We start from the raw sequence: 26,264 nt of genomic DNA, 5'->3' as shown, positions 1-26,264 counted from the left end.
TTGAAAAAGACTGAAAAAGATGCAACAGATTTTCTTGTGTCTATCTTTGTTTTACACAATATGCAATTAAATGTAGAAGTATATTTTTATCAATATTAAAAGGATTTATAAGAGTATTGAGTTAGATTGTATTTTTTATGATGGATATGATTTATTATATTGGTCCGATAGGGAAATTGCTTTCGACACAAATGCTGCACATATCACATCACAGCTACATCTACATAAAGCACTATGAAGCACATCACAACCACACATTACTCATATCAGGATTGGCTTTAAGGATTTAAGGATCCTTACAATCAGTAACAAGAGAAAGCAACATTCCCTCCGTATTTAATACATCTTTAAGGAATCGTTATAGAGCAGTGTACATGACAGAAGTTTTCAAAACCGTTTATGGCCTCCGGTACTTCCAGTCCAACGCCTACTGCATGCACAGCGTTAGAAAATCGGGCCTTCGAAATAAACGTTTGACTTTAAAAAAAAAAAAAAAGAATTATTATTTTTTCTATTTTTTTGTCTTCTCTCACACATCTGCGACCCACTCTAAACGGGTCCGCGACTCACTTTTGGGTCGCGACCCACCAGTTGAGAACCACTGTTGTAGAGGATGATAACATTTTTTATGAGCGTGTTGATGAATCCAAAGGTCACATGTTCTCTGTCTCTCTCTCAGACGTGCCTTCAAACGGTCTGTACTTCCTGACTTATGAAGTCCTCAAAGATTTCCTGACAGCTGAGGGTCAAAGGTGAGTCGTGCAGAGCTCTTATAGATATGACTCCAGCGGGGCCTGTTGTGGATGACTTTGGACAAGATCAATTATCAGCTCAATACCACAACACCTAGACATGTTTATCGTCTGAAGTCGATCCACAGATCCCCCTCTCAGGCCTTTCTTTAAGGTCAGAGTGTAGAGAAAGTTGAGAGCTTGAAGCATCTGGAGAAAAAAAAACGTCATGCACTTTGACTCTGCTAACACTTTATCTGATCAAACTCTAGAGAATACATATTTTTATTTGATTTTCTGAATATGTTTTTCTGCTCTGCTGCAAATTCCCCCTTTGGGACAGAGACTATTCAAAGTCCTTGTAATCGTTCCTTAACTTGAATGTGTGTCTTTGTGTGTCAGTGTGTCTCAGCTCAGCACTCCAAAGATCCTCCTGGCTGGAGGCATCGCCGGGATTTTAAACTGGACGATCGCTCTCCCTCCAGATGTCCTCAAGTCCAACTTCCAGACAGGTGAGAGAGGAGGTGAAGCTCCACACTCGGAACACAACCCAGATGCACAGGAAATGAAAAGAGATCAAACCGTCTCTGCTTAAGCTCTGTACTGGAGTTTGATCTTAGAATTTCACTTCAGAATTTCTACTCGACTCCAGAGGCAACCTTGCTTTCTCCTGAACTGCCTTCATGCGACAGCTGCACGGAGCTTTCAAACCAACCGTTTATTTTTTAAATTAACAATGAGATTTTCAAATATGTTTAAGTTGAAGCCGGGGATCCCAAACTCTCTGACTTTTGACTTTGTACCAAAAGTTGGTGTCTCTCGTCCCAAAACATTTTTCTTTTTGGTTGTTGTTGCGATACTTCACGTAAATAAGAACAATAAGTAAAAACGGTCAGAAGAATGTAAAAGGGATATGTGTATTGTTGTTTTCTTCTTCTCTCCTCGCCCATTAATCACCTCACGACCCCTCAGATTGATTTATTTATGATCAATTTGCTAAATTCAATGGATATAAATAAAAACGTGTGTGTGTGTGTGTAGCTCCAGATGGGAAGTACAGAGGTGTGGTGGACGTCCTGAGAACGCTGCTCCGAGAGGAAGGACCTAAATCGCTCTACAAAGGATTCAATGCTGTCTTTCTACGAGCCTTTCCTGCCAACGCGGTAAACACATATTCTTATTTTACTCTCATATATCTATTCCTATATATGTTCACCCTCTGTCTGAAACCAGAGCCCACTCTGCTCTGATTGGTTAGCTGGACCGGCTCTGTTGTGATTGGTCAACCGCTTAGAGATGTCCCGCCCCTTAGCCTATCACGTACAGTGTGCTAACCATAGAAGCACAAGTTGTACATAGTGATGTCATTATGTTCCAACAAAGGAGTCCAGGCGTTTCAGGCCTCATAACATAATTAGTTATTTTTGTCACATAAATACAATATTTTACAAAAAAGAAGATGCTTTTCCCTGATTTAGCTACTAGCTGTTTTCTATTTGAAGTCCTTTTTATAATTATTTGTATTTTTTTTTATTTACTTACTGATTTTCTTCATTGTCCCTCCTTCAGGCCTGTTTCCTGGGGTTCGAGATGGCGTTGAAGGGACTGAATGCATTCGTGCCGAGCTTGTGAAATCAGTCACTGTGGACCAGTATTTTATGAAGCTGAATTTTCATCAGTTCTTGTATTATTATTAAATGTAATTTTATAATATAATTAATTATCTTTGATATTCATTCTTTGTAATGAGGATTTGACACTCACTTTTTGTGAGTATTGATACAACATACGCACACTTAGGAATGTATGACAATATAAAAACGTAACTATAATATATATTTCTTTGACGGGAGGCTTTTCTCACTTTTTGAGATGTTTGTAAAATGTAATATATTTAATTTTATACCATTCAGTTCAGAATGGGTTTGAATGTGTTTAATCTACAAGCTCTGCCAAAAGTCAGAATTCATGTTATGCTGGGCGATGAAGTTTGTTGGACCTGTGTTCAGGGTTCTCTAAGCTTTGTGATGAAAGTGTTTGAATAAAGGGCTTTTGAACTTGCCATAATTCATTGTATAGCTTTTCTCTGTGTGGCGCTGCGTCCAGTAATGGTTGTTAATGTTGGAGCTTTTATCCAATCATATTTAAGTCTGAATGTGTTGCTGGGTCAAACAAATCTGCCCTGAGACCTTCAGATCGTGGATGTATAAAAAGATTCTGGTAGATTAAAACAAATGGCAATGAAGGTGTTGCATTGACCAATCAGATTTGGAGTTGGCGACACTGGGGCCATCAAGCAGGCGTACGATGACGTCGACATTTGAACGCCCTTTGATTGGATTGACTATTCTTTTATACATGACACACAGTGTTTCAATGGCGTCTGAATTCAAAGGATCACGACCAACATTCAGTGCTGTCTTGTTTTTATTCTTCATGACAGAAGTGGTTCACAGGTCAAGGAAAGGACATTGCATTCACATAAAAGGTAGAGGACCATGAAATGTGTTGTGGGGAGTGTGTGCATGTCGTCCCTTCAGAACAATTTACACAGAACGCAGACCACATAAATACAGCTTAAAATATTATACAACAATGGTAATTAAATTATACACACAACTGCACAGAGTGAATTAAATAGATCAAGAAATCCATTTACGACCTTGGAAGCAACAAATGTTAGAACGTTCCCACTTTTTAGCGACCTTTAATCGATAATGCTCTTCATACATTATGCTCTTGATTTGACTGCCATCGCTAGGTAACACGAACAAGTTCATAGGAGGGCTAAAAAGGGGAAGCATTTCAACAAAATGAGATATCGCTTTGATTCAGTGCTAACACTGCTTCATGAGTTTCCCCAAAAGTAAATAAAACAATCCTTCCAAAAGAATCACAACAACAGTGTTGAATAGTAACCTCTATTTAGAAAGTGTGATGAAGTCTAAAAACAACAACAAGATCAAAACCAAGGCACTAAGAAAAGAAAACAAATCAGCAGGATGTGGCCTCGTCTACGGAACCACAGGACAGTTGTGCTTTAAAAGAAAATGCGTGTCAACGGGTTTTCCTTTTTTAAACATCCGTTTTCAAATGTGTTCTTTAGCATCATGATTCGTCTCAACTCGACTTCAACTGCATTCATGAGCCAGATGTTGTGACCGGTGTTAACGTGCTGTCCTCAAGTCACAGCTCAAATCAAACTACTCTATTGGCGACCCGTGTTGGGGTGTCGTCAGAAACAAGCGCTTTAAGTGTTTCCTATTCGCGTCTTTTCTTTGCTCTTCAGACTTGTGGAAAGCAAAGCAATGTACGGTTCTCTTTTTAGACATATTTTGGTTTGTATTCATTATTCTTCCTTTAACCTCATACGTTAAGGGTTCGTATTAATATTTAGTTTCTCTACAAGCAGCAACTCTAACAGCAGCCTGCTAGCACTAGGAGCTAACGGTAGCCACATGGGGAGAACGCTAGCTTTGTTGAGGGTGATGTTAGCTCATGACAACATGCTAACTTTGGTAGCAGACAAAGCGACATTAAACGATGGAATACAAACGCATGAGTATTGTTGAAGGAGTGAGAAAATTGTAACTGTGATTATGCAACCAAGAGAAATGTGCATGGCCCAACAAGCAGGAAGTCACAGCCAATGGGATGCCTGCAAATGTGCCACCAGATGACTTCCAAAAGGAGCTCATTGTCAGAGATGCTAACCGGTTGAACAGCAGTATGCATGAGGCAGGATTGACACAGGCACTGTCCTCACTTGGTCTGCATGATGTGCAAAGTAAGACGTGCATTAGACGTCCCAAATCATGTAACTGATTACTCCACTTGACCTCAGGGGGGCATCTAATGGCTGTTATATTTCCATCAGTGCAAAAGCGTGTTTACTGACCTATAGTCAAAGGGCAAAAGCCAAAGAGTTTAAAAGGACTTTCAGGGGGATATTACTGCACCGCCGGTGAAAGGGAGCCACCTAAACATGATAGCAGCTACTTCTTAAGGGAGAGCAAGTATTTTAGTAAGGCTGCATTGTTCTACATAAACAACTACCTGGGACTCATCACGAGGATCTACTGGCTTACAGACACTAAAGGACGCACGGACGGACGGACCTGGACAGGACGCCAGACTAAAAGGCATGAGTGTAAAGACGGCGGACAGCCTTAGACTGAATCAAGGGCTGCAGGACGACAGGGAGTACTGCACAGGAACAGTCTCTGGAATAAATACTGCCAATGGTTTTCCACGACACACAACAAGACCAGATGGGATCCGCTTGAGACGACAAGACACGGTCAATGAGCATCGTTCTGCAGACTGCAGGCAGGTCCCTCCGCTCCGAGCAGAGGAGACCAAGAGAGCAGGGTGAGACATTTTATTTTGTAACTTAAATCCATGGGGAATGTTCTGGCATCGAATCTGGGGTGGACAGGAGGAGGGAGCCGGGGGTCGACATGGTCCTTATGGAGAAGAGGGGGGTTGGAGTAATGGGAGGAGCGTCTCAGCGCTACAGAGACAGGGTGAGACAAGACAGAAAACATATTTAGTTCAAATAATAAAACGAGTGAGATTAATGAGGGTGATTTTAAAAGGTAAATGGATCAATGGAGGGCTGCACAATTCACTGAAAAACAATATTTGCATTGTTTTTCTTTTGTGTCATAATACTTATCGGTTAACTGAAGCACGTGGCTCAGAATACAAAATAATAAAAAAACGGATCAAAATATATGGTTTAAAAAATATATATAAATAATTGAGGAGTCGTGTCCAACAAACAGAAGTAAAAAAATATGTTGTATCTGAACTTGGAGAAGATTAAATATCTCTTCAGAAATGTTTGAATCTGTCTGATAGCCTACATAGCTGAACTTAAGCTTGTTTTTTATATACATGTATGTATGTAAATGTGTGTGTAGGTATGTACATATATATGTGTATGTGTATATGTGAGTATATGGGTACATGTATTGTTGTCTATTATCTATTGATTTTATTTTAATATCTTTTACATTACTTTATTTTTACCTATATATGTCTTTATTTACTTCACTAGCTAGGACTGGGAGGGGGGGGGGGAAGGAAAAATATAGACCGTATAAATGTAACTCATTGTGCCTGACTCAATAAATAAAAAATAACAACTATGATCTTTTTAATATTTTATTTATGAATAATATTTTAAATAATGTTTTAAAAAACTGCCATCCCCTCAAATCAAATCATATCGCCGTTGCAATATGGGTAAAACAAGTAATCTAATATGTATTTATTTTCCACTCGTGCAGCCCTAGATCCATACATATAGACATAACATGGAGGGTCATCAAATGAGGGTCTTTAAAGTATATATACATTAATTATGAGATGTGTAAAAGCTAAAATGTTTAACTTCAATATCTCTGAATAAAATCTGTGCAAATTATTCAGATTGCTTATTTATTATCTTATGGGTAAAGAATGGCTTATTTTGTAAAACCGTAACTCGTGGCTGTCGATCAAGCAGTTTAGTATAAATCAGAGCCACGGATTTAACCGCAACTTATTTATGATATTCTTTATTATTCGTTTCTGTATATATGTTTGTTATTGACATTCTCCATCTTGTGCTGTTGTTACCCTTGTGTGAACTCTTACCTGTCCCATCCTGAGTTTCAACATGATACCAGTTGCTGCGTTAACGTGTGCGACCTCTTATTTCACCTCAAGGCCTGCGAGTGGGTCTGGAGTGTGAGCTGCGGGGCCTCGAAGGCGTCCCTTGAACTTTATTTCCAGAGCTCCTGCTAACATTAGTGAGCGGCGGCTCCTCATTGGCTCTGCTCGATGAGGCTAACCTACGCCGGGACTCCCTGCAGATGCCGCTCATCCTGGTCTTACCGACCGGCTCGAGGACAGCGGGAGATCTGACCGAGTCGGACTGAAAGGTGTCGGCAGCTGCTGCCTGCACAGAATTAGACCTGTAACCCGACGGTTTTCTTCTAACAGAAGTATCGGAGCTTGGTTTGAGATCAGGCTTCTGTTTACTTTCGCCCGCTGCATTAGATGTGTTAGGATTCACACGCAAGGCTTTAGAAGAGGTTAGAGGATCTGAAGGATACATGGAGGTCTTCCTCCTGGCGGAAGAGGCGGCTACAACACGAGATGTGATGAAGGTGTCCTGACGTACAGGGACCGAAGACCGCCTCCCCGAATGACCTTTTCTCGAATGACTTACTTGTGTTAGCGTTAGCTCGCTCTGCACAGAACTGATGGAGCTTTTACGCGACTGGGAGTAGTCGGAACTCAACTCTGCGTTAGAAACGTCGCTGACGCTATGACTCCTAATGAAGGTGGCGTCCCGCGGGAGAGCTTTCCCTCTACGAGAGCGGGGACAGAGAGAGAGCGCGGGGCTGCTTGTGTCGGGACAGAGAGAGAGAGTGCTTACGGGGCTGGTGTGGAGGCTCCGGGTTAACCCTCTCAGGTGGTGCGTGGCCAGGCCGGAGACGCTGCCTCCGAGCACAGGACTCGCCCGGGGGCTGCTCCTCAGCGGGGGGCGAGCGGGACTGCTTCGGGGGCTTCGTGCAGCCCGACCCGACTTGGTGGCCAGCTCTTTGGCCCGGGAGCGGCGGGGGCTGCTGTTGAGGCTGTGAGGAGACAGAGGGGTCTCCAGGTCCTCCAGGCGCTGAGTGAGAGCCAGCTTCTGCTGAATGGCCATCCGCAGCAGGGAGTTCAGGGTCTTCTTCTCGTCCTCGGCCGCCGCCAGCTGCCTCTGCATCTCGTCCAGCTGCGTGACGTACTGGTCACACCTGAGAGGTGTCACACAGGGGGAGATGCAACGTGCACAAGCAGGCAAACACCAGTTAATGCACAGAGTGAGACACACAACACATGCCGAACATCACTTCAAGCTTTAACCACCAGCTGTGCACAGACACTAGGTCACAATCTGTTTCAGCACAAAACGTATATAATGTTTTATAAAATCATATTATCTTTGTAACAGCTCCATGAAAAAAGGCATTGCATATAAATACAAATTATGTATACGTGTCCACGTAGGCTTGCCATAGTGTCCTGCCTATGGAGCACATGGTTTGTCTCCTCTGTCCATGAACTCTCCCTGAGTACTCATTCATTGTCTGGTGAGATGCTCGCCTACATACTTGATACAAACAGTTAGAGACTCTAAAACAATGATTAATACTAATCTTGTAGCATGTAAATGAAAATGTAAATGTTTGGTGAGCATCAATAGCCGCTTTCACACCAAGTACTTTGCAGTACTTAGTCTCCAGCAAGTGCTCAGCACTTAGTGCCCCCATGGAATCGCGTTCACACCGGAATAAGTCGCTGGGGGAGGATTAGGCAAATTAAGCCGCTGACTTCTTCTTCTTCTGCTTTGGGTTTACTGGCAGGCCGCAAACCACTTCACGGCGTATACTGCCGCCCAAAGTCCCCGGCCGGAAGTCCCCGGAGTTGGGGACTGGCTTCAGTAGAAGCTGCTGGGACTCCCATGGTTGAAAGGGTACACATGCAGTAACTACAGCTGTCCACAAGATGGCAGCCCAACCTCCCCGTTATAAACAAGAGGCTCTTTTAATCTTCAGCCTGTAGTCTTCCTTCACCTCACTGCCTTCTCCATCCTTCCTAAAGATAATCATATTCCAGCTCTCAGCTGTCTGGAGAGGGCTTAGAGAGGTAATGCACGTCTAAAGAGCGTCTCTGTTATTCATAAGTAACAATGCCTGCTGTCCATTACTAGAAAATAAACATTAGATCACTCGACACAAAAACACTCCAAACGTTAATCCATGCCAAACAGATTCTCTCAAGAGGTTAGTGGTGGGATTGAAGTTTAACCGTGCACCTTCCCACGCCATTCATCGTCTTCTCCTTCCCCCAGGTGATCCGGCTCGATGGGACAAATCGGTCCTCACCTCCCCCCCCCCCTCCTCCCCCATCGGCACAGGGCAGAGCACGTGGCTGATAATCTTCACGTGAACCAGTGGATTGTCCACAGACGTAATAAGCACGGTAAGCTTATTACAGGCAGGAGAAGCTGTGCCGCTGCGAGAGTATCATCACTAAGCATGAACAACACGAGCACAGAGGCACGCATCAGACGACTGGAACCATTAGCATGTTTTAGCTCAAACACATTTAGCAGCAATTCAAAAAGTACTGTCTCAGAGCATAACATAAATACAGGTTTGTTTTTACTCAGGTGAATATATTCCTCATGCACACAAACAACAACTTACCGGCTGGCAAACATGACTCGCAGGGAAGAGAAGGTGGCAGCGTCTTCCTTCAGGGCCTTTAGCTCGTTGCGCAGTTTCATCATGGTCTCTGACACCATGCTCTTCTCCGTCTCGTACTTCATTTTCAGATTGGACAGGGCCAACTCTGCAGTCTGCACCATGCACACAATCAAGACATGTTATGCTACTGCAGCAGCAACATTCTACTTCCAGTGTGGGGTCTTGACATGTATAAGAAATAAACCACGTATGCTAATATTGCAGTCATTTCAAACTGACGTATCACATTTGCTGACATTGCAATATGATTATTATAGGGAGAGATCATTTGTGAACCGTTGTCATGTGTTCACCGATCGTGCTGTCACTTTTTAAAGAGGATCTGTACCAAACAAGGGTTTAACAATTAAGTCTGTTGAATATCGCTTGTCGGCCTGGACACAATACTTCATTCGGTCATTTTCACATATTTTGCTTTTCGGTAGGGATGCTCCGATCGTTATCGGCCGATAGTCACTCTCTGCCGATCGATCGGTGCTCTCTATAAAGGCCGACGTAAAACACATGACACTTTTCTCTAAGCTCGCCAAAATAGCTTCACCGGTCTGGCATTATTTTAAGGTGTCTGAAAAAGACAGTAAAATAGCGGTGTGCAAGGTGTGTGTGAAGCAGAAATCCTGCAGCTCCGCCCGCTGTGACGGACCGGTGAGCGGTGCAAAACACACACTAAGAGTTAGACCTAACACACTTAGCTAGTTTATCTACCTCTGGAACTAGCTAAACTAGTTATACATGTGTTTATTCTTCACTGTCGGGTCACTCATTACTGGATCAGTGAGCTGCATGAGACGATACTGACAGGCTGTCAGGAGAGAGAGAGGGAGAGAGAGAGAGAGGGAGAGAGAGAGGCTCCCGTTGTTTCTCCCGTGTTATTATCCAAAGTGAATGTAAACTTGAATAATGAACTTCATTTGAATGTAATAATTATGCTGGTTGTTGTTTGTGGAAGCGCCAGTGACTGAGCATTAACTGAGTTTTAAACATCACTTTCAATTAGGGATGTCCCGATCACCTTTTGTTGCTCCCGATCCGATTCCGATCATTTGATTTTGACAATCTGCCGATACCGATTTTTCCCGATCCGATCTTTATGCAATGCATTAAGAGAAAAAAAAGGTAACAGATAACGGCTGGTCATCCAACGCGATACATTCAGCTATCTTGGCTGTTATTGTGTTGGCCTTTTCACTGTTCTGGGGCAGTTTCTATTTCCTTTTAAAAGTCTCTGAAAGTGTCGGTTGTTTCAGTGCCGTTACCCGAGTGGCCGCTGTGTACTCGCTGTGTTGTTGTTGGTGTTTGTTTCTCAGGTAGCGTATTAGATTGGTCGTGTTGAACGTAGCTCTGTTCTTTCCACCACGCGGAACCTCTGCCTTGCAAACATTGCATCTGGCTGTTACACTGCCTTCGCTTTCAATTTTATAATACTTCCAAACTCCTGACATTTTCTCTGTCCCGACTCCCGAGTCACCAGCTGAACGTAGCCTCTCGTTAGCTTCCTGCTACTATTAGACACTGCGCCCACTCTGTTGCCAGATTTCAGAGAAATAAGCAACCAGGTCTATGAAAACAAGCCCAAAGAAAGCAACACATACATGATGTTGTGTCATTTTAAACCAAAACTAAGTCCTCAGGATGACTTTAAGACGTGAACATGGTCATTTTTGTTTTGTAACATTAAATTAAAAAAAAAATATTTTATTAAAAAAAAAAAAAAAAAAAAATCCCGATCCCCGATTTTTTCAAAATCACGTGATCGGCTCCGATCCCCGATCACGTGATCGGATCGGGACATCTCTACTTTCAATGGATGATCCCCATAGGCCCCGCCCACTCGATCGGTATCGGCCGATACTGATTCCGGCGATCGGCCCTAAAATTGGCGATTGGAGCATCCCTACTTTGGATACTTCACAAGTTCAAGTTATTCTGAAGCCCTAGAATAAAGATATAACAATAAAGAATTCCACATATTGGAAATGATTACATTAAAGGTGGGGTAGGTAAGTTTGAGAAACCGGCTCGAGATCGCTAGAATTTGAAAATACACAACCGGAGAAAATCTGCCACTTCCTCACAGAGCCCCTCCTCCAACACACACGAACGCGCACATGACCAATGAGGGCACGAGATAAATGTGTGCCCCGATGGAAGGCTGACAGGCAGGTAGGCCATCCAGTTACTTTAGCCGGGCCGGCTAAACGGATTGGTTGTACTTTTTACAGTATCACGGCTTCCACAGATGACATTTTTTTATGGATTTGTTGTCAAAGCACTTCAGATATTCATTGCTATCGGGATGTGAAGAGCATTCCATGGAATATAACAAAAAGTGTATCTCGAGCCGGTTTCTGAAACTTACCTACCCCACCTTTAAGTTCAAGGCTTTTATTTGTCATCGTCATAGCTACAGTGTAGTTATGACGATGAAAATCTTAGGTCACGGGCTCCTCCAACAGAGCAACACAATAAAACAGATAATAGTGCATCCACTGACAGCAGGTGACGTTGATTCAGAGCATAACCCTAAAGTGTGATGCCAGCCTTTAACAACACTAACATGGTTTCCAAACCATTCAAGGAGTTTAAAGTGTCGTTAGGTTTATCTGCGACCGACCTGTTTGTTGGCCTTCAGCACGGTCCTGAGCGTAGCGATCTGTTCTCTCTTGGTGCTCAGGAGAGACTTGAGTTTCAGGACTTCCTCCATGAGGCTCTCAGCGTCTCGCTCCGACTCTCCGCTGTCGCTGAACCCCGAGTACGGCATCGCGCCCCTCTGGCGGCACAGGTCCACCGCCACCTACAGAACACACAAGTGGAGTTATTATTAAAAACAAAAACCTTAATCTAAGGGTTTACTTTTGTGTCTAATAGCATAGGAGTGTTTTATTATACTGCATATCAAATATCACTTTTTTAAAAAGTTGCAGCTTCAAATTTCTTCGCCATTGTTGCGTACTTATTTGTCTTTATTTTATTACTGTGTGAGTTTCTTCTGTACCTGCTATGCGCCTTTTGTTATAACACTGTACATTTAAAACACACACACACACACACACACACACACACACACACACACACACACACACACACACACACACACACACACACACACACACACACACACACACACACACACACACACACACACACACACACACACAGCTGTTTCCTGAAGGTATGTTCTCTCTCTCTAGAAGCAGACACATCTCCTCGTTGACCTTTGTAATCCAGTGAAACCCAAGCGCACACATGAGCTACTACTCAACTGCGTCTGAGCTGGGCATTAGGTTAGGGAAGATGTCTGAAGAAGGGAAGACCTTCATCGGAACAGAAGCCTGACTTCAAGTGATCAAACCAACATCAGATAGTTCCATGGACACTAGAAGGACTGCTGATTCGCTCCCTGACAACACCTCACCTCTGACTAGCAGAAAACGCCCAGCTGCATTGCGTCTGTATTTAACCAGATTGCACTTTTTCCCCTTTTAATAACAATTGTACTTATTTTACTTCAACTCTACCTCACTGCATTTAAATAAATACTAACATCTTGCACTCTTGCAAAAATGTTTATATATTTAGTTTTAGTAGTAAGTTGGTCTGTAAGAGTGAATTCAACTTTTTGTATATTTTACATTTTGAATGCTATTAATACTCCAGATATTCATATTATTTCTACTGTTGATTTGTATACATTTACTCAGAGTTTGTAACGGTAATGATATTTTTAACTCATTTTCAAAGCCATGTCAACATGCTGCAACAAACCATTTCCTGATTTTGTTTTCAAATAAGTATATATAACCTAAACCCGACATCCTGCACATGTGATCATCAGTGCTTCTTACCCGGAGGTGTTTGATCTGGCACCGGATGACGGCTACCAAGTTGCAGACATTTGAAGGGTCCCTGAAGTCCAGCGTTGGGGATCCAGGACATGCGGGAGAGTCTGTGCTGGTTCCCGCGCTGTCCACCTCGCCCATGAACTGCAGCACCGAGGCTTTGGAGTTGAACATGTCGTTCGCTCGCGGCTTCTTCTGGCCGCCGTGCTGGGGGTAGATGAGGTGAGCTCTCCGTGCTTCCCGGTAAAAGTCCAGCGTGACTCGTTTGGGCGTCAGGTTGTTGCACACGCAGATGTGATGGTAGAGGTTGGACAGCTCCTCGGAGAAAGCCAGCAGCTCTTCCTGGGCGACGCTCAGGTGCCCTTCTGAATCGATGGCCACTTTCCGCGTGGCTCCGATCTCCTTCTGCAGCTCACTGATGCGGTCCTCGTCCTGCTTGCTGGATTTGATGCAAAGGCGGATCTTGTCGGCCAGGTCCTGAGCCTCGGCCCTCCAGCGGTCCTTCTCCTGCTTGTATCGGTGCTCCAGGGTGTTGTAGCGCGTCCCCGCCTGAGACAGTTCATCTCTCAGCTTCAGGAGGTCGTCGCTGGCGGAGCGCATGCGGGACTCCAGCACCTCCTTGCTCTTGGTGTCCACCTCATAGTCAAACTGTGCTTCGTCTCCGTTTCCTTTGTCTTCTTCTCCGCCGTTGGGCCGCTGGCTGCTCTGCACCTCCTCCAGCTGCTGGGTGAGAGATCCCACTCTGTCCGCCTGCTGACTGAGAGCCTGCTTGGACATCACCAGCTGGAGCTGCAGGTCCTCCACCTTGCTGGCCAGACTGGACTTGTCTCGTTCTGCCTGGATACGAGCAAACAGACACAAAACATTATGTAGACGGCGTGAATGGCGGACATGTCTCAAGCCCCTCTCCAACTTTGCATTTTAATCGTTTTGTTTTGACGTTTCTTTTTTATTTTACAGTCTACATATTTATTTATATATTAAGGAGTATTCAATGTTACTCCACTGTAGAGTATTCAGTTTTACATTTCAGTTTTATTGATTTTATTCTATTTGACACGTTAATAGTTTAGTTATTTTACCTATTCTCTCACTTTCCCCATTTTATTGCGTCATTTTATTGTCTGGGCCTTGAGGGTTTGTATTGTTTAAGCCTTTGTGCACGTGACAATAAAACCGTTGTTCAAATGGCTGCTGCTGTCATTAGTTCAATAATCATCCATTTTAGTTTGAATACATGTCATTAAAACAATATTGATTGTTGACTTGATTCAATAAAACAAAAGATTACTAAACATTTCCTCCACCCTTCCTCTTAAGCCATTATGTATAACACTGGCTGACCCCTTTGGCTCCACACCCAACATCTGGTGCCCCATAACCCAACCCCCAATTGTAAGTGCATCATGAATAATATATTTCCTTCAGAGGAATGACAGCTCAAGACATTCTTCATTTTCTCGAGTACCCTTATTTGAGAGGCATGACTGTGTCAGGTGAGAGTTAACTGAATTGCTGGGCGAAGTCGATGATGCAATGTGGTGCCAGGTGGTAGAAAGGCTCAATCATGTACAAACATACAGGGGATGTGGTTTCAAGCAGGAAGCACACATCCACGTCACAAGACACACAAGCAACCTGTATGACGACCTCACTGCTCAGCCGGATGAGAACACATACTTTCATGTCCATGTATATATACATGGTCTCCTGTGTGTGCATGCCTGGTGTTCGCAGTAGCATGAAGGCGACTATTAAAAAAGGGCCTGTGTTCACATGGCGCCCTTTAGAATTTGAAAACATTTCAACTCTTAACAAAGTGCCGGTGACGTCGCTGTAGGAATTGTAGGAGGCTTGTCTTTGACTGTGTCTTGCAGAGGAAACCTTCCATAGCAAAGACCAACATTTGTTTGGTGATTCTTGTGATTGCAAGTATTAGGGATGCTCCGATCGATCGGCCGATACTCACTCTCTACCGATCGATCGGTGCTCTCTAAACATGCCGATCGCGAGAGCCAATCGCATGACGTAAAATACATGACACTTTTCTCTGTGTGCGGCAAAACAAGCTCTCCGAAATGGCTTCACCAGTCTGGCATTATTTTAAGGTGTCCGAAAAAGACAGTAAAATAGCGGAATGCAACGTGTGTGAAGCAGAAACCCTGCAGCTCCGCCCGCCGGACCGGTGAGCGGAGCGAAACACACAAGAGTTAGACCCAACACACTTAGCTATTTTATCTACTTCTGGAACTAGCTAAACTAGTTATTATAAATATATGTATTCTTCACTGTCGGGTCACTCATTACTAGATCAGTGAGCTGCATGAGATACTGACAGGCTGTCAGGAGAGGGAGAGAGGAAAAGAGAACGCTTCCGCTCATTTCTCTCGTGTTATTCTCCAAAGTGAATGTAAACTTGAATAATGTACATCATTTGAATGTAATAATTAAGTTGATTGTTGTTTGAGGAAGCTCCAGTGAATGAGCCCATTAACTGAGTTTAAACATCACTTTAAATGGAAGATTTAAAGTGATGTTTAAATCTTCCATTTAGGCCCCGCCCACTCGATCGGATCGGCGTTCGGTATCGGCCGATACTGATTCCGGCTATCGGCCCCGAAATTGGCGATCGGAGCGTCCCTAGCAAGTATCTTCCAGTTGGTTGTAATGGTGAAAAATGGTCAAATTGCTGTAATATTTTATAAAATCCAAGGGGTTAGAAACATGTGCCCTGACAGTTAGAGGTCCCCTATATACTGTTTTTCATCAATATATTATAGCTCTCAGATATATACAAAACATGTCTCTGAAGTGTTTGGCTCCAAACACCAAACAGATCATTGCAGCATTACCCATAATCCCCTCTGTTTCAGCCCTGTTTCAAAAGTGCTGATTCTCTGTCTGTTACTCAAGATGAAAATAAGGAGCCCCTCCCCACGCCCCTCTGAGAGAGATTTGGTTACAAAGAACTCAATAGCTGCTTTCACACCACGTACTTTGCAGTACTTAGTGCCGGCACTTAGTGCCCCGAACTCTTTAGTCCCTGAACCTGTCCTAGTAGATCGCGTTCACACCAGAATAAGTCCCTGACCCTGAGGGAGGATTACGCAAATGAAGCCGCTGACGTCACTTCTTCTTCTTCTTCTTCGGGTTTACTGGCAGGCCGCAAACAACTTCACGGCGTATACTGCCGCCCAAAGTCCCCGGACGGAAGTCCCCGGAGTTGGGGACTGGCTTCAGTAGAAGCTGCTGGGACTCCCAGCAGCTTCTACTGAAGCCTTCCGAGTAAATCGCCAGAACGCCGACACCTCCTCATCTCCACCGCTCCCATGTTTTATTTTGTGTTGCCAGAAGTGAGTCTCTCTCTGTTGAATCTCTTTCCACAGAGGGGACACATGGTGATGTAGAAGACATGAAAAGGTGGATTTTGCATAATAGGTCCCCTTTAATACATTTTTAAAAGTGAGACAAGTTCACCTACCTGCAGGAGTTGCTGTTTTAGTTTCTGACTGTCTGAGAAGTGTAGCTCACTCAGCAGGTCGGACACCAGCCCCGAGGCCGGAGCGCGGGGGAACGCCATGCTGCTGCGCGGAGTGGAGTAGCGTCGGATATGGCCGTTATTTTTGGAGCCCCCCGAGTGAGGAGGGTGAGCAGAATTGGGAGCAGAGCCAGGACCATTGTTAATGGCGCTGTCCTGGTCCACTCCCCCCTCACCCCCCTGGCCCTCCTCCTGGCTGTCATCCAGCTGATCCAGGTGGAGCTCCAGGTTCCCCATGGACTCAAAGGGGTTGAGGGTCAGGGAGGAGAGCTCCCGCCGCAGACAGTTCTTCTGCTCCCTCTCCTCCTTCAGGGAGTCCAGGGCCTCGTCCAGCTGCCTCTCCAGGATCTCCCTCAGCCGCTCCGTCTCCTCCATCTGAGCTCGCAGCTCCTCCTGCTCCTCGTTCTTATGAGTCATCTCGAGCTTAATCGATTCAAACTCCACCTGAAACGTTATCGCAACAAGAGGCAAGTTTATTTATATAGCACATTTCAACACAAGTGCTTTACAAAAATGAAAGACATGAAGAAACATATTATAAAAGGGCATTTAAAAACACTCAATTAAAAGCAAAGATAATAAAACATGAATAACAAAAGGTACGTTTGATGCAACAGATATGGGTGCACGATTTGGGGAAGGAAACAAATCAATTGATTATTAAGACCGATATTTGAGGGATTGATCATATTTAATTCATAATGCTCGTTGTCATTAAAACATATTTTATAGTGTAATATTGTAAGAGGGTATGTACCAAACATATGTTAAGTTGGTAGGATACTGTTTGTAGGCCAGGATATTTCTGCAGCTCCATAAAAAAAGTATTCGTGTACTCTAACACATATTTAGTGTTGATCAAATATCTGTACAATAGCGTTAAACACCCCTTTCGGCTTGGGTGGACAATTCAGGTCTATTCTTTTTATATACAAATTAGTACTCATGCACTTTTAAACATGCGGCTGTATGGATGAGCTTCTTTGTTGGTTTACATAGAACCCTTCAATTATCCCGACAGCAGGCTGTCGAGGGAAGGCTGGGTGTTGCACAAAATAACAGGCCTTGGCTGCACTTAGTCACGGACACTTTGTCTTGGCAGAGCTGCAATAAACACGGAGAAGGTACATCTGCGTACGGAAACAGTTGCCTCTCTCCCTTTAGAATCCAAGCAACATCACCATTTAATATTAACACCCAACAGTATTTACCATTCAGAGTAAGTTACCAAATGTTCGAGCGACGTCAGAAAATGTAAAATGCGCGGATTACATGGTGCCACTAACAACTATAAGTGCAAAGGTCCCAGTAGGCTGAGCCACATATTATCATTAATCTTCAACTAGTCGGTGCAGTCTAGACAACATCGTAAATCGTAAAGTTATATCCGCAACATGTGACGAAGATTATACATGTGTTGCAGTCAAGGCAGTTTTGCCCTTATATAGTGTTCTATCACAATGAACCCTGTGATTAAGTGCTGACATCCACTTACAAGAACTTCACAAACACAAAGTATCGAAAGTAAAAAAGCTGATTCAGTAAAAAACAATAGTATGGCACATCAACATTTTTCTCCCTTGATTGCATATTTCTACGGATAGTTTTAATATCAACTTTCTGGATAGCTACAGTTTCATTAATTAATATTTTCAACAATCCATCCATAGAATTACGGGCAGTGTGAGAAACGGTAAAGTTGTAGCTTGAATGACGAATGAAAGACAACTGACCTGGTTCTCCTTGAGCACGGACACCTGTTTTTGCAGAGAGGTGTTCTCTTCCTCTAGCTCGCTATTGTCCTGCAACTGGCGCTGCTCACGTACTTTGTATTCCTTCATCTCGTCCCTCTGATGGCCCTTTTCGGCATCGAGACACTCGCACTCCTGTAGAACGCAACTCAAGGTCAAATCAATCCAAAGCAAAACATTTGAACTGCACAATGAATGTAATAAACTTCGCTACACAGCGATGCATCCTTCAGCGGTTCATGCTTCAACGGCACGCATCAGGACGTGACAGGTTGCACACAGTTTCACAACATAATAATCGATACCGCATAGTATCGCAATACTTTGCCTGGCGATATTGTAGGGCTGCTCGATTATGGCAAAAATCATAATCACGATTATTTTTGGTCAATATTGATATCACGATTATTAAAAACGATTATTCATTTACTTTGAAAACATCCATTTATTGAACTTTTAAAAAAATATGTGAACGGTATGATTTTAACAGTTGATTACCCTGAACGTATAATTCAACTGAAAAACCAATACAAAAAGATAATACATTTATATCTACATTTAAATAAATAATATCAAAATAATAAATACCAATAAAGAAGATCTACAAATATTTTGGAGCGCACTTCCACAACCTACTAAACATATATGATACCAAGGTCACTCACAACCTGTCATGTTTAATCTGCTACACGCAGTACTCTTATTTCGCTCACCCCTTATCTGGAAACTGGAAGTAGCCACGAGGCTCCGGCTTGACGAGGTTAGTACAAGTTGACTGTATGCTAGAGACCGGAGATTCTCCGGCAGAGGGAAATGCGAAAGGGAATGCAGCAAAATAATCGTTTTATTTCGATAACGTTGTTTTCGCAATAGTTGCTAGCCAAAATCGAGATTAAAATACGATTAATTGCACAGCCCTACGATATTGTATCGATACACGGACGCCAAGTATCGATATTTTATTATATCAATTATTCATATTGCAAATCCAACTGAGCAAAGATACCATCAAATTCTGAGCGAGCTAAGAAAATAACTCAATCACCTACTTCATGTGCAAAGACCTGCGTGCATACGGCGTTGTGGAGAACGAAGGCTTTTGCCACATGTTAAAGACACTGGAACCCAATATATCAGCAATCACATACGTATCCTCCTGGGACCCGAGGAAAAAAAGTGTCTTCATATTTCCTTTTTTTGTGATTTCCTATTTATTTAGGGTTAAAAAAACATCTTGCAATTTAGACTTTTTTTATTTTATTTTAAAATGTCACAGTATGTCCACTGTAGAGGACGTCGGGACCATATTAGTTTGAAAAGACAGCCAAAATTAACAGATGGACTATGTAACGTATTATGGTTATAGAGTGATATTAATACAATAATACATTCACCTTTATTTAAAACATGAATAAGTAATTGATCTGAACATTGCTGTTCATTTGGTCAATACAAAACTAGCTTGTTTTTTGGTGAATCTTTCCAGATCTTCAAAGACTTTGTAGTCAATGTACTGAAAGTACCTCATTGACTCCAGTCGGCACGGGCTGTAGGCTCATCTTGACTAGTTGTATGGATGTGACCTCCATTTGACCTGCTCATAGAAACAAAGCTTGCATTCCTGAGGCAACTCTCATTTGTCATGGCTCCACTTAAAATAAAAACAACAATAAGACAAAATCTGAATCTCCCTGAACTTTCTGGTGCAGAAAATGTCTGCTTCAGTTCCGTCTCCTGCAACAATATTGAGTCATAAAGTCCACGAAGACGGTCCTGACGTCCACTAGAATGGACATTTATAAAAGGGCTGTTATTTGAAAACTTGAATTATTTAATTGCTTTCAGAACTAATTATATAGTTAATCACATGTTAATAAACAAGAATATATATGATTTTCATGGTAACAATTACAATTATTCAACAATATTTGACTTCTCCTGCTTCTATACCATTTTGTTTTTGGTATGCAGCCATTTTGGATGAAAAGAAAGAGGAACTTCCCAGCATGCAATTTGAACCAATGACATTTCACTGGAAAGACCAGGATGTCCTCTGTACAGCACACCAGGGACTGATAGAGTAGCTCAAAAGAGTAAAAGGAGATGCATGTTAACATGGGCTGGGTCCCAGCAGGATATATGCGCAATATATCGCAATACATAGCATATCGTAAAATCGCATCAAGGCTTAGTATCGCGATAGTATCGTACCGTGGGGAGCCTGATGATTCCCACCCCTAAACAACACCTTCTTTAGATTTGGCTTTACCTTCTTTAGCTGGGTGGAGACCACCCCCAGTCTTTCGATCTCTGCATGTGCATTGCTCAGAGCAAGGCGTGCTTGTTTGAGCTCTGCCTGGACTTCATCCATGCGAGTTGTCAAGGCGGCCTCCATAGTGGCCGTCTCCTGCATCAGGTTCTCCTCCCGACACTCTCCATCAGCAGCTGCACGCTTCTGGCTGCTCACAGAATCTGAAAATGCCTTTACACAAAAAGAACATGGTTTAGGAACGGGCAAACCCTGCGGTATCTGTCAGGCTGCAGTATGTTACATATAGGATCAACGTTTCAGTGCATGAGGACAACAGAGTGGTGCAGTGATGATGTGTTTTTATAGGCTGACCCGGAAGTTGGATTTGCGAAGGGTTCGCTCGACAAAAAGCAATAGGACTTTGGAAAAGTGTCGGAAAAAAGATCTGCGGTAAACAAACGTTTATGACATTTACACGTATTGTACATAAGGGTTATCTCCAAATGTTAATTTATGATTATTGAAGAAAGATGCAATTGACAAAAGTAAAACGCTAACAAGGCAATGGCTACCAAGCTAAAGGCGGATTCCTGTTCTGCGGGATGACGCTTCTCATTATATCCTTCAGACAAGGACACAGGAAGAGGGGGAGAAGCACACTCACTTCCAAGTGTTGTAACCTATTCCTGCACCACTCTTTTGCATTCATGCTGTACTTCTGATATAAGGCAAGAAATGTAGACATCTTAAACAAATGAAAGCAGCCCTTCCCTGACACCCTTCAGGTTTAAACTGATTACATCGAGGAAATGGCTGTTATGGCTTTGTAACAAGACACCTCGGGCCTCAAGAGCAGCTTCCACAGTCGATTTGTAGATGATGATCCGAAAGCACTGCACTTAGCTTGTCATAATAATTCTCCAAAGTCTGCCATGTTCAGCAGCCATGACACATCTTGCATCAATGACTGCATATGGAAGAATGATCAAATAGGTGTTAGGTAAACATGCTACTGAACACGCTCAACTGATCGTTCTGGTTATATAATGATGCTAATTCACAACACATGAGTCCGCGCTGCTTTGTTTAAACCCAGCCAAAGCCTGGGTAGGTACACAGCCCAGACATGAGGTTTATGCAGATTATAGAAATAGCTGTACCACTGCGTCCCTAAAGTCATTAAGAGCTTTGCTTCCTATTTAGTTATGAAACATCAGGATGGACCAGTTCTGATGTGGTTCTGGCACATATGTACTGCTTAATACTCCGCTGCTTGTCAACAGGATGTTAAGCATCTCACTGGTGGGTGAAACAATGACAGCTACAAATCTGCTCACTTGACGGCATTACATTTGATGCGATTACCCTTTTCATATGAACTATTTACAAGCCTATTACAGCAATACTAAATGCATTCATTATCCACCTGGTGCTTTCGTGACAAAGTTAACAATCAGGAAGCAAATGAACCCCCAACTCATGTCCAGTGCTGGCATGAGCATAACTTTAATAATGACTTAAAACAAAGAAACGATTACTGTCAGCTACAGCAGAGCGCTACAAACGACACTTCACTTTACTGGGCAATGACTCAACTCGTAAAAGCATAATACTGGGAAGCACGATGCAATGCATACGTCAATTTGAATAGATCCGTGAAACACATGGATTACATTGTTGTCTGACATATTCGGCTAATCTTTTTGGATTGGATTTCCCTAATGAACCCAAATCCATATTAAATGACTTTCAGTTAAGCAGTTTAGGATGAACAGAGAAAATGTCCTGCTCTAAAGGCACTAATTGGCAGTTTGAGTTGTCCTAATTAATAAACAGTGTTCTCCCTTTGAGGCCATCAGCATCAAATGACATACGAGAGCAGAACTGACTCGGTATGCAATCACAAGCCTCTGCATTGTCCTCATTCCATGAGGTCACAGCTGGTACAGACCTGGTGTTGTGATGGCAGAAGGACAGGGTGGCCAACATGCAATAAAGGGATGAGGAACCAAATTCAAGTCATGGCTCACTAGTATGTAAAAATTAGAGCTATCAGTCGATTAAAATAGTTAATCGCGATTAATCGCAAATTAATCGCACATTTTTGATCCTTTCTAAATGTACCTTAGAGGAATATTTTTCAAGTTTTTAATACTCTTATCAACATATGAGTGGACAAATATGCTTTATGCTAATGTTTATTATCATTTGAACAATGACAAATATTCTCATGAATATTAAACACAACAACCTGAACATTACAAATATTCGCCTCAATTCAACCTGGAACCTCTTTCATTCAATATAATGTGTGTGTGTGTGTGTGTGTGTGTGTGTGTGTGTGTGTGTGTGTGTGTGTGTGTGTGTGTGTGTGTGTGTGTGTGTGTGTGTGTGTGTGTGTGTGTGTGTGTGTGTGTGTGTGTGTGTGTGTGTGATGGATCGTTGGAGCTATGTGCAACTCAAGGCATATGCTCGAACGGGAGCTGCCTGGACGCTGCAATCATGTTGCGCACTATCCGTGCTGAGTGTGCTGACTTCTCCTACAATGTCCCACTGTCTGCTTCCTGCATCAAGTCAAGTGCTCGGCGCAGTTGTGTGGATAGAGCGCTCCTCTGTTTTCATTTAAACAGCTCCTTATATCCGTTAGCGCAGCTAGCTAGCACCAGATGCTAACAACAACAATGCACGTAAGGTCTCTCTCTCTCGCGCCACACATACACACACCCTCCCCGGTCCTCCCGATGGCCAGTCGGTGCCTGCCGGTGAGCGTGGAAGTGTGATCTGCCACAAGCGGGCGGCAGGAGCGGGGCTGTCAGCAGATGGTATTTTAAACTCAATGCGCTCTGAAACTACGGGGCGGCCGAGAAAAAAAAAATACACATGCGTTAATCGCGTTAAAATAATTAGTGGCGTAACGGTTTTTTGCGTTAACGCGTTCACTTGACAGCCCTCGTAAAAATACAACAATGGTGTCTTTATAGGTTAAAGGTACACCATTAGGTACACTGCAAGGAATAGGGATCGACTGTTGAGTTAAAAGGAGCAGCATCAATAGATAGCCGAGCATTTACATTTTGCCGACAGTGTCACAACAGCAGGGAATTCTACACAACATTCTTGTCCAATGCTATTGCAGGCTAACGATAAAAAAGCTGTGATAATACTGGTATAATGCATCATGTTTAATACATCCTTCCGTATTGCAATAGTTTATTACAATTTCCCGACAAATATCTCACATAAAAAAAGATTGCAGCTTTTGTAGAAGAATATTCTGTGTAATGTAATGTGAATTATACGCAGGACAGAGGTTTTAAATAGTCCTCATCAGATAGGTATTATGACATTTGAATTCAACAACCAAATCAATTTGATGCAAAGACAAACTTGGTTATTTATAAAAAGGGGAGATTTCTACTTTTGCTGTGCGAACGATAAATGTAGAAAATATAAAGCAGTAGTTCATTGACAGACAATAACACTTGCAATGCTGAAAGAATTGGTCTTTACAGCCTAATGTTGTCTAGATATAACTGTGATGCCTTGGGTGCTCTTACGGCTTTGAGTTGCAGCAGCTCCCCTTTGAGGACTTCGTGCTCCTCTTCCAGCTGCCTGTGCTTCATCTTCAGAGCAGAGTTTTCCTCCAGCACCTCCAGGCCATAGCGCGCTGCCTGGAGCTTCTCCTCCGTGGCCTCCTGGAGCTCCAGATTCAGCCGCCTCATCTCAGACATATAGTCTCCGCTCCCCATCTCGGCCTCCTCTCTCTCTTCTGCTGCACCTGCTGCGTCTGCATCCGCCTCCAGCATCTTTGCTTGGCCTTCAACTTTGCTGCCAATGTTCTACTGGGAGTCCTGCCTCCTTCTCTCCCCCACTCTCATTACTCCACACTACAAAAGGCAAAACACAAAGATGGTGATTATGAAAAGGCCTTTTCAAAAAAAGCCAACAATGGAAAGAGGTTTTGTATAAATCACATTGTGATGACAATTCAGCAAACTACATAGGGCAGGATAATCTTTGGGATTGGTTGAATGGGAAAATGCGTACTTTCAGCCCAACATGGCAACAATCCAAGCCGTTAATTACTGTCGTTTCTAATGATGTAGTTAGCATGTATAACTCACAATGATTTACAACTAGCATATTGCTGCTATTGGCCTTCTTAAACAGGCACAACATCAGAACATGTAGAATCTTGTCCCGGAGCAGGGACATTTAAAGTGTTATAGCAAAGGGACAGGGCGGATACAAAGGCAGAAATAAAGCTAGTAGAATAACATGGTAAATACATAGGAAAGCACCTGCTCATAATAATACAACATCAAATAGGAACACATAAAAAAAAAGTAGCAGCATTATAAAAAGTGAACAGCAAGTGACAACATCATAAGTGTGTAAAAGGTGTATATTTTGCACATACTGTAGCACAGTCCTCTTTCAACCAGTCTGAGCATTGAAGAAGCAGCCAGTTATAACGTGAGTAAATAGTTTACATTATATATTGCACATTGTAGGGTTATAACACAACCGTGGTGTTACAGACGATATTGTGTGGTGGTCATGGGGATTATTTGAATGGGTAACCTTGTACTTTGAACTCAGAAAGCCAAATGACTATACATCCAAGACATAAAGGACTGAAGTTAGTAAATATGTATCTGGACTAGAAAACTATCACATTTCTGCTATTTGCCTTATTTAACAGGTACCGATAAACCCCTGGTATTTCAACACCGTCACTGGTGATTCCTGGCATGCACCATCCCACGCCTTCAACATCAGCAACGTTACATCTTTACAGAACAAGCTAGCCTTATAGCTGGTGTTAGCTACAAGGTTATGACAGCTGGTTAAAGTGTTGTATTAGTGTCTTCCACAGAGTAGCAGTGATTGGAAACAATATGGATTAACTTTGACGACCCTCATCGACTGGGGTGGGGCGGACATCCCCCATCTCCTCCTCGTGTCCTCTCCTTTGACCGAAGATGGAAACACCACACACACCCGAGTGATGCCAAATGATGCATCACATAAGCATCTGTTTCCCTTAACCCTCAAACTAGCATCAACTGAGATTAAAAGAAAGGAGGTCAATACTCTGACATTAAATAAATCCTCACTGATTTCAAAGTATGATCATTAGACGATGACAGTGACACAACACGGACTATGAACAGGACACGGACGGCTAGCAAGTGTAGTTATAGCCTGGTGAAGACAACACAATGCTAACAATTACTACCTTGCAACGTCGTATGAAAGCATTTAGCAAGCTAGCTTCTTGACTTTATTTAGTTCGTTTATTTAAACAGGCTTAACGGAATTTACGATATTACATGTGTTTCCACGCCTCAAAGGGTTGTTCTCCGTTGTCTCTAACGTCAGTCATGTCCTGTCAAAGGAGCTAATTTGCTACCGCTTAAACTGCGACCATTAGCACACACTCACCCTCTCGGTTTCCTTCAAAGATGGAGAACGCCAGTTGAGAATAAACGTCCCCTATTTACTTCCTTGGGGAAATGACAGCGGTAACGGTTTCTAATAACGATAGTAGACAGGGGTACAACAGCCGCTTCCCTTCCTCCCACCGGCTCTCTGGTTTCAGGCATGGATGTATAAAGAGAACTGGAGGCGGGACTCCGTTCATTCCTATGAGAGATGCTCAGTGGCGCAGGAAGGCAAAATAGAGCAACTGTAGATTCAGAAAGTACCCGGATCATCCGCTTACTGAGCATGCGCAGTGGAGTTTTCTCGCATCCGATCCTGTGATCCGAGCTCCTGCTCTCGGCTCATTTTTTTACATTTTGAATCTTTGAGAGTTTGAGACTCTATTGATTTTAACAAGTGT

General features: G+C 43.0%; 1 protein-coding gene and 1 pseudogene across 2 annotated transcripts; one reads left to right on the top strand and one right to left on the bottom strand.

Annotated features, from left to right (window-relative positions):
- Positions 1-2,792, top strand: part of LOC117449711 (mitochondrial carnitine/acylcarnitine carrier protein-like) — a 10,672-nt pseudogene extending 7,880 nt beyond the window's left edge.
- A 348-nt stretch (positions 2,793-3,140) lies between these two features.
- On the bottom strand, positions 3,141-26,077 carry LOC117449239 (protein bicaudal D homolog 2). 2 transcript variants are annotated; one of them, XM_034086773.2, is made up of 10 exons: positions 25,865-26,077; positions 23,974-24,303; positions 20,435-20,647; positions 18,148-18,300; positions 16,358-16,858; positions 12,883-13,713; positions 11,652-11,831; positions 8,978-9,129; positions 7,162-7,522; positions 3,141-5,244 (listed from the first exon to the last, which is right to left on the bottom strand). In XM_034086773.2, the coding sequence occupies exons 2-10, from the start codon at positions 24,220-24,222 to the stop codon at positions 5,239-5,241; spliced, it is 2,646 nt and encodes an 881-aa protein (XP_033942664.1). In that variant the 5' UTR covers positions 24,223-24,303; positions 25,865-26,077; the 3' UTR covers positions 3,141-5,238. The 2 variants fall into 2 exon arrangements, with proteins under 2 accessions (XP_033942664.1, XP_033942665.1); XM_034086774.2 differs by lacking the exon at positions 7,162-7,522.
- Positions 26,078-26,264: the final 187 nt, after the last annotated feature.

This window comes from Pseudochaenichthys georgianus, chromosome 7 (genome assembly GCF_902827115.2).
Source record: "Pseudochaenichthys georgianus chromosome 7, fPseGeo1.2, whole genome shotgun sequence".
NCBI lineage: Eukaryota > Metazoa > Chordata > Actinopteri > Perciformes > Channichthyidae > Pseudochaenichthys > Pseudochaenichthys georgianus.
This window is presented reverse-complemented; position numbering and strand designations above follow the sequence as displayed.